The sequence below is a fragment of the Squalius cephalus genome (genome assembly GCF_949319135.1).
Source record: "Squalius cephalus genome assembly, chromosome: 2".
Taxonomy (NCBI): Eukaryota; Metazoa; Chordata; class Actinopteri; order Cypriniformes; family Leuciscidae; genus Squalius; species Squalius cephalus.
The window spans coordinates 49,912,468-49,924,913 of record NC_137123.1 but is presented as its reverse complement, the minus strand read 5'-3'; the positions used below and the strand labels follow the sequence as shown (position 1 = coordinate 49,924,913).

Sequence of the window (12,446 nt, the reverse complement as noted above, 5' to 3'; positions counted from 1 at the left end):
AGCTAAATAAAAGCCTTTAATCTAAGCAGTCTGTGTGTTTGTGAGCACAAGCGTCTCTCTCGCTTTCTCTCGCCCTCAGCGGGATGTGCTTCACAGAACTGTGCTCTCTGTTTTTTATTTGCACAGTTGGATAATTTAGCAGGTCATATTTGCTTCTGTTCTGTGTGGTTTGTTTAACATTTTATTTTCAGCTGCTAGTTTTGTGTTGTGCATTTTGGCATTTCTGTCTAATATTATTTCTATGGACTCTATAACTAACTGTCTTTTTCTCTGTTTTGCAGGTAAGAACCTCAACTGAATGTGAAAAGCACCTCTACCTGCAGAAATACAGGTGTGTGTGCGCATGTGCGTGCGAGCGTGTGTGAGTGTGTAAGAGAAAGGGATGATGTGTTTTTCTCAGATGGTTAATTAAAGACTTCTGAAAATGACATGCCTAGAATTCTTCAGTTTTCCCTCACATTCCTTTTTTTTTTAAACTCCTTGTAAAAACTGGATTTGAGGGTGTGTGTGTGTGTGTGTGTGTGTGTGTGTGTGTGTGTGTTATGATTATAGCTGTTGTCTCCAGACGCCAAACTCTGTCTGTTCTAGGTTGCTGCAGAATTCATTTCTTTAAGTGAAGTTAGGGGTGGAAAAGAACTGAGCTATAAAGTGTATTTCATTCTGTTGTTGTGTGTGTGTGTGTGTGTGTGTGTGTGTGTGTGTGTGTGTGTGTGTGTGTAATCTGGCTGCAGTTCTGTGAAGATGGAGTCTGTCCTCTCTGAATTGTCAGTTGCTGCAATAGTATTCCGTAACACACATTCCAGGGAACAATAGCGGGAACAATTTTCCAAACAATAGAGCTTTGAAAGGTTTTATTTTATAGATTGTGAATTGCATTATTGTTTTGAAAGGAATAGTTGACACACAATTAAAACTGTCATCACCATCACCCATATGTCATTATTTTCTTTGTTAGCACAAAATGTTAAGCAAAATAGCATAGCTGATCTTTTCTATAGAAAGAAAGTGGTGTCGATTTATTAATTCCAACCTCAAAAAAGACAAAAAAAAAAAGCACTATAAAAGTAGGCCTGCCATGAAAATAGTCAACATTTGGTGTGTTCCAAGTCTTCTGAAGCCATTCAGTCGCTTTGTGTGAGAAACAGACTCAGAGTGTTTTGAATATTCCATCCTTCATGCAAGTACAAAAAGATATCGCATAAGCTCTATGCATGTGAATTGGTCAATGTTTTTATATGACTAATAGCCTGAATAATGTCTTTTCAGCATGCCGAATTCGATTAAACTGCTCAATTCACATAATTACTTTTTATGATGTATTGTTTGTACTTTTTGATATATGTATACATACTTTCAATTGAGGGACAAAAATGAAGAGAGAATATTCAAAAGTTTTATGGATTAGGATGAGTAAATTATGGCATAGTTTTCATTTTTGAATTCTTATGTTAACATATTAGAAGCAGATAAAAATTGCTTTGCAATCTCACTTCATTCCAGCCCAAATGCTTTATGAGTGTATTTTACTGAAAACCACGCTAGTGTTCACTGAAATCTTCACTTGATTCTTCTGGGTAGTTCTGTAAAGCTTGCCTGCAGCGTACAACAGTAAACAAGGAGCGCAGAGTTTAGTCGAAGGGTCAATTACTGTGATCAGGTTCAATTCATGTACTCACACATACACACAAACACACACAGTCTTTCTTTAAGGTCATGAGTGCGGCAGCTTCCTGAATGAGAGAGAGATGCATGGTTATGAAAGCGGGATCTTAGGGAGGTTAGCCACCACTTTGACATCTCTAATTAAAGCTCACCACACTCTCACACACACTGAACTGCTCTACTTCTGTTTGTTTTCGGTTCTTGGTTATGCATGGATACAAAATGGCAAACCAAATCAAAATCTCAGCGCTTATCTGTCTTTCTTTCACTCTGTATCTGTTTTTCCTCTCCCCATCCTTATTAACAAACACTTGCAATTTTTACACTTGGGCGATATAAAAATATCGTAATATTTTTCAGATATTTGATGACATGCAATAGCAGTATATCTTATTATTTATGTATTTGCTCTGAAATGACTTAAAATGTAATTTGTTCAGTTAGAGAAACCATATCAACAAAGTGAATACAGTCATTTTTTTGTTCTTCAAAATATTCTAGGCAGATTTTTTACTGTTTTTCATTAAGGAGAACAAAGAAGAATGATATTGAATCATTTATATGCAGCATTAAAACGTGTAGTAATTAATAGTAAAACGTTTTTACACATGCTTTTGCTAAAACATTTGAATCCAAATGGCATGCAGAGACTTCAGGATACATTTCAGTAATGCCTCAAGCTAACTGTTGAATGAATCAGAGTGAATGAGTGGAATCATTGAAATGCGTATTTTCATGAAATTTAAGTGAGAGGTGCTCAAGCTATTAAAATATCTATCTTATCATTTATAAGGTGCAGTCACATTTAGCATTGTTTAGTGAATTTTTGTGGACAATAACCTTTTCAATAGGAATCCACTCAATTGCAAATGTCACATGAGGGCGAAAGACTTTCAGACACAGACTTTGCAACAGACCAACTGAAAGCTGCTTTCTGTCTTTGAGATTTCACCGAAATGTCACAGCACCTATACTCACTAGTCATGAGACAGGGAAGGATCGTGAAGCTAGCATACTAAAACGCTCTTTAGGAAGCCTAAAGACCAAGTTTGTAATGTTGTTTATATGTCTATGTGGTGTTTTTAATATGCTTTAAGACAAACCATGTGCAAAGTCATAAGTCAACACCATTGCTGAGTATTTTCTCCTTAAAACTGCAGTGAAAAAAAAGACGCGTCAACTGGTGTTTCTTACATCACAAATTAAGTCAAGTCAAGTCAAGTATATTTGTATAGCGCTTTTCACAATACAGATTGTATCAAAGAAGCTTCACAGTATTAAATCAAAATAACACAACAAGGTTTGTTTCTAGTGGAAAAAACGTCCACGTTTGGTAAGGCTGATCAAAATAGTATTATTGATTGGTTAAATTAAATTAAATATCCCCAACTGAGCAAGCCAAAAGCAACAGTGGCAAGGAACCGAAAAACTCCATCAAGTGACCTAATGGTGACCTAAAACTCCATCAGGTGACCTAATGGAGAAAAAAAAAAAAAAAAAAAAACCTTGGGAGAACCCAGGCTCAGTCGGGGGCCAGTTCTCCTCTGGCGTTTATTAACTAGAGGCCGGATTTAACTGTAAGATTAAAAATATTATATGAATGCCTGGCTGAAGAGATGCGTCTTTAATCTAGTTTAAAACTGGGACAGCGAGTCTGAGCAACGAACAGTATCAGGAAGGATATTCCAGAGTTTTGGAGCGAAATGTGAAAATGCTCTCCCTCCTTTGGTGGATCTGGATATCCTAGGTATGACCAAAAGCCTCGAATTTAGTGATCTTAAAGAGCGCGATGGATTATAGGGCGATAGAAGATCCGTTAAATAAACTGGAGCTAAGCCGTTTAGGGCTTTATAAGTCAGTAGCAATACCTTGTAATTAATACGGAACCTTGTAATTAATACGGGAAATTACCTTGTAACCAATCACGTCAACATGCGGGCGGGATTTAGCATATCATTAACTGCGAAGCAGGGGAGTCTCAAGAGAAGCCATGTTATCCCGGCGGCCAAATGACACTTCAAAATCATTCAGAGCCATAAAAATGTATATTCATATAATGTATATTCATATTTACAAGTAAATATTAAGATGCATATTCATGAAGATACATTAAACTCCCTGTTATACCTACCTTAATAGCACACAAATATTTCTGCCCGTTTTCACTTGTGTGATCGCCAGCCTCTGCTTTTCCGTTACACACTTTCAGCTAATAAAAGAAAAATACAGTAATTTCCTGGTGTTATTTTTTGATTGGTTGGGGACTTCTACAGGCCTTCATCAAACTTATCAACATACAGCTTGCCTCAGATTGTTTTTAATCAATGCTCAAATCATATCTGTGCCTAAATTCTGATTGGGTGGGCAAGGCATTGCCCTCCCCATGCCTAGATTAAAATCGTTATATTTTTACCCAAATCATCACAAATACTTGATGAATCGCCCAGCCCTAGTTATTTTTGGTTATAATGTTTAGACATGTATGTCCTTTGATCTGTGCAGTGAAAAATTATATCATTCATATTCACCACTCGGTTAGGTGATTCCCCTTGAGATTGAGTGTGTGTTTCTGTTTGTGTCTCCACCCTGACAGTTATTTTTGTCATTGTGCTCCAGATGCATATTTCCACCCCATGCTGTTTACACGCACAGTAGGAGATGTCTCGGAAGATACACTCACTCACACATCACTAACCTTAGATGAGGGATGAGTGTAGTAAAAATGCATCAAGTAAAAATGTACATATGCTATCTATTTTCTGATCATATTTTTTATTATTGTGTTCAGAACAAATTTCTTGAGTGCTTCCATGGTGATATACTCAGCTGGTGCTGATTGGCCAAAACCTTGATGATGCGCTGATTCTACACCATGGCCCAGGAGGCTCTGTGGAAATACCCACAATCCTCAGCTCCCTGGTGAGTATGACTGCCTGCTCATTGAATGTTTGTATTAACCTTTGATTTTATACAGATATTATGCGTTGTGCTTTTCAAAACTAACATTGAAGCTGCACATTTGTAATTGTGAATAAATGCATAAAAGTTACAGCATATATTGAAATCATACTGTGATACCTTTGCTTGTGTGGTTGTGGATGGTCTGCGAATGATAAAAGAAGATAATTGTATTATTATTTTTGTTGTTGTTGCAGATTTACATTGGCACATTCTCTGGCTCACCAAGAAAATCTGTACAAGGTCAGACAGCCCTCTGTGTCAGGACATGATTTGTGCATCAACTAGGGAGCCATTGGCTATTGAAATGAATCTTTTAGGAGACTAATTGCTTTTGTTAATTGCCATTTTACACAACCGTTGTATGAATGGTTGAATATTTTTGCCTGCTTAAAAAAATCCAATGTTGCATTGATCCAACATTGTCTAACAGTGTTATTCCCAAACAAGGTCAATTCAACCAAAATATTCAGTTGCAATTTTAAATGTTTATAGAATACAATTTATTTTTTTATTACTATTGTGAATCTGTATTTTTAATTGTTTTTATATTACCATGTCAGAAAATGGACTGACAAACTTAAAGTACACATTCCCAGTTCTTCTCAGTTAATTTAATATTGGACACAACCAAACATGACTTACAGTTCAGTGAGGAAATCAGTTGTTAATTCTGTAACAGCTCTAAATAATTCACTGAATAAGTATGATTGCTGACTCATCACAAGTTGTTATTTGATTAAATTAATTTGGAGGCATATACTGTTCCCTACTGTTGCCAATGGCGGTGACTAGATTTTAAATTAAATCTAAAAAAATGTTTTACTCAGTCTGGAGCCCTGTTTGTGTTCATCTGTCTTATAAAATGTCAGATTACTGTGTGATTGGTTACATCCTCTTTCCTAGTAAATGTACTGCCTCTGAATATGCTCTTTGAGCGTTAGCAAAAATCATCTCATCTTTTGGCATGAAACTGATTTAATTTTCCACCCAATCGCATCATAGTATGAAGCACTGAGTTGTAAATCAGCTAAAATCACATTCAGTTCCCACCAGATTAAGTTGATTTTAAATGTGGTAATTTAGTTTGGTAGCACAGAAGCAGCACAGTGTGCAGAGATGCTTGAGCAAAGACAAATAAGCTTTTCATGAACGTCAATGCAGATTCAGTCATAGTGTCGAATCTATCTGCAGTATTATCATTTTTTTATATTCCTTCACATTGTGAAGATCACAAATCATGTGATCCACATTTAAATTGTTTTTGCATTGCTTACATTTTTTTTTACACCTAATCTGTCTTGACACATTCTGACCAACAGCGAAGGACAACCTACTTATCTGTCAATGAACCACGGGACAAAAACAAGGGCTTTAAACTTTTCCAAAATGCAGCTTTAGTTCGATTAATAGAGGCGCTTGACCTAAAAATTATGGAGAATTCTGCTTAGATTGAAAAAATAAAAAAATATTGTAGATTTTTTTTAACCTTTTGCATTTACCTTTCTATTGTTGAATGCCCTGTTGAATGTTTAAGTGTGATTTTGACTGTGTTTTCACTCTTTCTCACTTTAGCCATGATGTCAGTCTGCGTGCCCTCACCACGTAACCCCTCCCCCTCTGTGGACGTAGCCAATCGCAACGGGCCCTCTGCAACTCCGCCCACTTCCCTCAGCCTGCGTTCCTCACACAATCAACTGCTAAGTGGTGATGTCATCAAACAGGGCCAGGCCACGCCTCCGAAGTGCAGGAAGAAGTACGCACTCACAAGCATTCAGAGTGCGATGGGACTCGGCGAAGGCGTGACGCCACCGTCGTCATCTTCAGCGACTACTGCCAACCCTAAACTGGCCAAAAATGGTGCAAATCAGTTACGTAAAGCTGCGGAGCGAGAGGATCACAACAAGAACACCACAGAAGAAGACGAAGATGGAAACACAACTGGCGAATCAGAGCTCAACATCAATGATGAGTTGAGGAACGTTGAGGAATTAAGCCTCGACAGTGAGTCTATTGTTGACGACGTTCACAGTGACTTTGACACCAACAACGAGCTTGTTGACGAGGATGTAAATGAGTTGGTTGATGATGAATCTAATGAGGAGGATCATGTGGAGTATTGTGACGACCTGCTCATTCTGTCTGAGAAAACTGAGATTGTTTCAGACAGGAAGTCCCCCGAGCTCCTTAAGACCAAGAGTTTCCTGGAGTCATGCCTGGATGACCTGTCATACGAACTGCCTGATGTGCAGGATGAGGATGTCACTAAGCCTTTGCTGGAGAAAGAGAAGAATCCCTGCCCCTCGTCTCCACAGAAACCGCACAGTCCCGAGGACACGCCCCTCCTGTCTGTCGGCTCTTCATCTTCCTCTTCCTCACCGGAGACAAAAAAAGACCGACCACGGACGGGAGCCAAGACAGACCGGGCACTAAACCGCATCCAGAACCTTCCACACAGTGACGAGGAGTCCAGCTGGACCACGTTGTCACAGGACAGCGCATCACTGGGCTCACCAGAAGAGAACGGTCAGTAGGACACATTCAAAGCGTTACTTGTGTAGCTTGCTGGTCTCCTCAGTGTGGTTTGGTGTGTGTGTTTTGGCCTAGTGTAGTGGATATGGTGCACTCATGTGGTATGTGTGGTTTTCAATTTGACTGAAGTGTGTTGGCAGAGAGGTTTTTGTACTTTTCACTTCACTGGAGTGTGATCTAGGTAAACGCAGCACAGTGTGTGTCTGGTTTGAGGCTGTGAATGAAAGCTTGTCAAAGGTTTACTATTTTGTGTGTGTGTGTTTTTATGTACATTTCTTAAAATTGTCATTTTTTTCACCGTTTACTCTTTCTCATGTAATTCCAAACCTAAGATGTGAACCACAAAATAAGAAGTTAAACAGAATCTTTATGCTGCTCTTTTCCATATAATGTGAGATTTGAGCATTGCAGTGAGGGATTTTCAGTGATTTTTGAAGTTTGACATGCACCGGTTACTGGTAAGTGTCTGATTTCAGTTGGATTAAAACAATAATTAATCTTCCAACGTTTTGTAAACAACACTTATTTTGAGAAGTGGACTAACAGACATAGATAATGCAATTGTAACTTCAACATAGTCGTATATAACATGTATATAAGTTGATTACACTACAGTGGCCGAGGTGACTGAAAATAGAATAAAATAAAAAATGTAAACTTTATTTATTTTAGCTAGTTGGCAAGGTTCATTTAGACTACTAAAATAAATAAAAATGAAATAAAAATGAATAAAAACTATATTGTTATGTGGAACTTTTATGGCGGCCTTCTTGGCCAGGGCTCCTTCGTAAAAGAGACTTGTTCTCAAAGGATTTCCCTGGTTAAATAAGGGTTAAATACATTTTTTTTTTTTTTTTATTGTTATATTTTTTTAAAAATAACGCAGAAATCAAATGAAAAGTGCAAAAACTCAACAAAATGAGTAAAACATGAACTAAAGTTAAAAGGATAAAACTAATTGACTATAAAAACTAATTGAAAATATGAATAAAAACTATAATAGTATCTGTAGTAATGATACTAAAATAGCTGGTTACTCGCTCATGTATGCTTGGACAGACAGATGAAGTCTTTAGCTTGACTGCGCAGTTATAATAATAATAGTTAATAATAAAATAATAAAAGTCTTCATCTGTCTGTCCAAGCATACATGAGCGAGTAACTATTTTAGTATGTAAAGTATGTAAAGGTTCTTAGGAGATATTTTGAAGAATGTTAATGCTGATTTTTTCCCATTCATTTTATGTAGACACTAGTGTATTACACAGAAGAAAAATCACACAGGTTTGGAACAGCATGTTAGCGGAGCGGTAATATTTCCTCTAGAGCGGAGAATGACTTTCTGAAGATTCCGCTCCGCTTGCTCATTCCGCTAAGGTTACGGAGTTCAAATATTGTTTTAATTAAGTTGCGAACCTTATACATAAATGCACAGTAAACATCAAAGTGAAGAACTAGTGTGGAGTAGCAAAAATTCATTTTGTGATATACTAAGCGAAGGTTTTGTTTTAAATTATTTGCTTAGGGGTAAAAAGAAGTTTGCAGTGCTATAATACCTTTGCAGTGCTATACTATTAACGAACATCCCAACACCGCCCACCCTTGCTGATGAGAGCGCAGTTTAGATCATTATGGAAATATGTGCTGCATTCTTTCCTCTCAATAGCAAAATAAACGTGTAGCAATCTAGTATGATGTAGCGATCTAGAAATGTTTGCACCAACTCTGCAATTCGGCACTATCCAGTCAAGTCGCGTCACATTTATTTATACCACTATCTGCTATCTATATCTCACACCGCTCCGCCTCGCTCACATGCTCTGGTTTGGAGCAACATGAGGATGTGTAAATCATTTTTATTTTGGGGTGAACCATACATGCAACCCATGTAATACATGTTTTTTGACAATGGTAATAAATTGTGCTGAATTTCTTGTGTATCACTGTGGTGAGTCAAAATGGCTGTTTCTGTGGTAAGGAATCTCCTCTCTGCCCCCACGACTGTCACTCAAACCAGTCTATCATTGACTCAGGGTCTGTCAATATCTCTCTCAGTAGACAGGAAAACCTCACAGGTGTGTGGCAGGTCTGTTCAGCCAACATGGTGGGTAATGGACAGCTGCGAACTGGTTTTACACCCAGATGTTAGCTGGCATCACCGGAGCAGACTATTATGCACAATTCCTGCACATTCATCCCTCTCCCACCATTTCTGTGTCTTGTCATACCAAGGTCACATGACCATGCGTTGGGTGACACTGTAGGAAAAATGATCTTGGGGTTGCCGGGGTGACAGATCGTTCGGCGAAAGAGGTGGGTTTGATTGGCCTGGTGACCAATTGCGTGTGCCGGATTGACAGGAAGCTGATATCTCTTCCTGCAAGATTTAGATAAAAAATAAACAGCATATAAACAGAGTCTGTTGCTCTCGCATTCTCACCCACCCCGTCTCTCCCTCTCCCTTTCTCCATCAGTCACTCGCCCCCTCTGTCTCTCTCCGCCTCTACCTCTGCTTTCCTCTCTCTTCTCATGTCATCCTCTCTTCTTGCGGCTGCTCAGTCATGATGCTGGGTAAAGACTACATGTTGGCCATTGTTATAGTGAATTACGAGGGTAGGTACTGTGTGTCGGTGTGTCTGGTTGTGAGTCAGTGCTGCGCATGTAGCTACGCGTCTCCATTGCGTGTGCATGCTCATAAATGCAGGCGGAGAAGAGAGATAAGGAAGAGGGGAGGATGCAGTGAAGGGTATCACGAGCTGTGTGGTGAATACTAAAGTTTGTGCATATGTTCATGGCACTTCGGTCCGTCCGTGTGTGCGTGTGGGCATGGATTTTACAGCTGTCCTCCCCTCCCCCTCTACCCGCCACATGCTTTATAGAATGCAGAAAGAGAGAGACATTATCGAAAGTGGGTCGAATGTTAGATCTAGCATAGAAAACTAGGCTTGGGATAGTGACTACAGTATAAGCTAGCACACTGTTAACCTGTGTTTAAAATTAACTAGCTGTTGTTAAAAACCCACAAAATCATTAAATGTCAACCTGATTAGTGTCTGTATATCTTTGTATTTGAATCTGTATGAAGGTTTTGTTGTCTCTGCGATGAGGTTTTTAGGCAGCTGTAGTGACCCACTTATATATCAGGGACTACAAGTCCCATAATGCACCTTGGCATAATACTCAGTATTAAAAGAACACTACAGCTCCTGTACTGCAGTGCCTTGTCGTCTTACTAAAAGGGAACTTGGGTACAGGAGACAAATCTAATCAGCACTCGTGTTCACTTAGCATACATGACTAGTGCGGGCTTACAGCCGTTTCACTCAGTTAGTCAGTTCTGTTGGCTAATTATTAAGTCTCATTAAAGTGAAACACACCTGAGAGGCGACTCAACTCAAGCTTTCTTCCTCAACACGTTACTCACAGTGTTGAAAGAAAATCAATGTTAACTATATAAAATGTAAAAAACATTTTATTTCAGCTAGTTGTCAAGGTTAATTTAGTTTAACTTAATTTAGGCTACTAAAATAACTTAAAGCTAAAACAAATAAAAAGAATTTGAAATAAAAATGAATATAGACATAAAAATTTCAAAACAATAATAAAATATGACAAATAAAATAATAAAAATGACAAAACCCAAAAAATACTAAAATAAATTAAAATGGGAATAAAATATGAAATATAAAATATGAATAAAAATCATTATAGTATTATATCAATTTATACTTCATGTGTGTCGTATACCTTGTAAATGAAGATGAGGGAAGAAGCCTGTGTGGTAAAATGTCTGTTTTAGATCATCTTTTTGTATTTTTATTTGCCATTATTTTAGCAAAAAAGAATTTGTGGCCAAAAAAGGGTCATTTTCAAGAATGTAGAGATGTGTAAAACATCTCTCACACAGAAGTCACTTATGAAGTCGCGGTAACCAACTTGAACTCAATGCAAAATCTTTGTGGAGAAATCTTCTGCCGTTAATTGAAATCACGTGGATTCTGATTGAAATGACTTCATTTGGCCTGCAAAAGAAATGTGATGAAGAGCAATAATGTGACCGCACCTTTAGTGTTCAAACAGCATAAAATGCAGTTTTTACAGCTCGAATTCTTATCACTCACATCCTCTTGACAGGTTTCCATGTTTAACCAGCCGTGATGCAAAAAGTTATTTTATATAAACAGTGAAAATGAATTCAACACCCATATTTAATACAGCTATGTGGAGCGGGATTTTGGACCAAAGAGATTTCAACGTGGACTATCCAGGGTGATATACTACATCTACCATGTTGGCTCTCCTCTTTGACCTATGTGACCTTCAACACGTCAACAAATTACTTTGGTGTTGTTAAGAACAATTTATGAATGAAGAACAACTTTCTCGGTACCTATAGCATGTACACTTACGTTTCCCCGCCATTGGTTTACCTTTTCAAATCTAATGGCTCCTGTTACCAAATGGGATCGCAAAGTGTCCACTGTCAGCAACTCTTCAGAACAGATCCAGTACACATCTGGGTATTGTTTACCCGCTTTTCCACCACCAGCCCGAACGGTTCTAAGAACAGAAAGGAACGGTTCCAGTTATATTTCCACTTTGGTTCGGCACAGCACGATTGCAGACCGTTCGCGGCACAGCTGATAGAATGTGTGTAGTGACGTCGCCACTCAGGATTGGTCACTTGTCTTTTGTCTGGCTGCCATTTTCTAGATGGCCCAAGCACTCTATTCAAGCGAAGTTCATGCAAGCTAATAATACAATTTAAATAAATATCTGATCATCCTTCATGATGAAACCATATCCGTATCGGCTGTGCCTGATCGGCACGGAATGGAACGGTTAAGCAATGAGAATGGTTTGGGCCAACAGTGGAAAATCGGCTTTTGTCTACTGTAGGGCTGGGCGATAAAAGATATCATATCGTGATCGCGATAAAATTAACGTTGATAACGATGATAAGCTCTGGACGTTTTTCCTCTATAATATGGATTAATCTAACACAGAAATAAATGCAACAACATCCAGTCTGTGCATGTCGCAAATTAGTGAATAAGTTAAAAATAAAAATGCAATGTTTTGTTGTGAGTTAATTGTTATATTTTCATTTGATTACATTTTAAAATCTTGATTACGTTTTTTAAGTTTTATATAAATTTGTATTAAATCATAAAACACAGAATCCCCCTCAAATAAAATGGATTTCATGGGGCCCTAAATTAAGAGCTACATATATATATATATATATATATATATTTATGATATGTCATATGATACTTATCATACAAGACATA

General features: G+C 38.0%; 1 protein-coding gene across 10 annotated transcripts in view; it reads left to right on the top strand.

Moving 5' to 3' along the window:
* Window positions 1-12,446, top strand: part of apbb2b (amyloid beta (A4) precursor protein-binding, family B, member 2b) — a 58,584-nt gene that overhangs the window by 23,679 nt on the left and 22,459 nt on the right. For 7 of the 10 annotated variants that reach the window (XM_079847581.1, XM_079847580.1, XM_079847576.1 and 4 more), the window contains exons 2-5: window positions 282-331; window positions 4,451-4,581; window positions 4,818-4,863; window positions 6,196-7,146. In XM_079847581.1, coding sequence (XP_079703707.1) covers window positions 6,198-7,146 — 949 coding nt within the window. In that variant the 5' untranslated portion in view covers window positions 282-331; window positions 4,451-4,581; window positions 4,818-4,863; window positions 6,196-6,197. The remainder of the gene's footprint in view (window positions 1-281; window positions 332-4,450; window positions 4,582-4,817; window positions 4,864-6,195; window positions 7,147-12,446) is intronic. The other 3 variants (XM_079847582.1, XM_079847584.1, XM_079847578.1) reach the window with 1 other exon arrangement.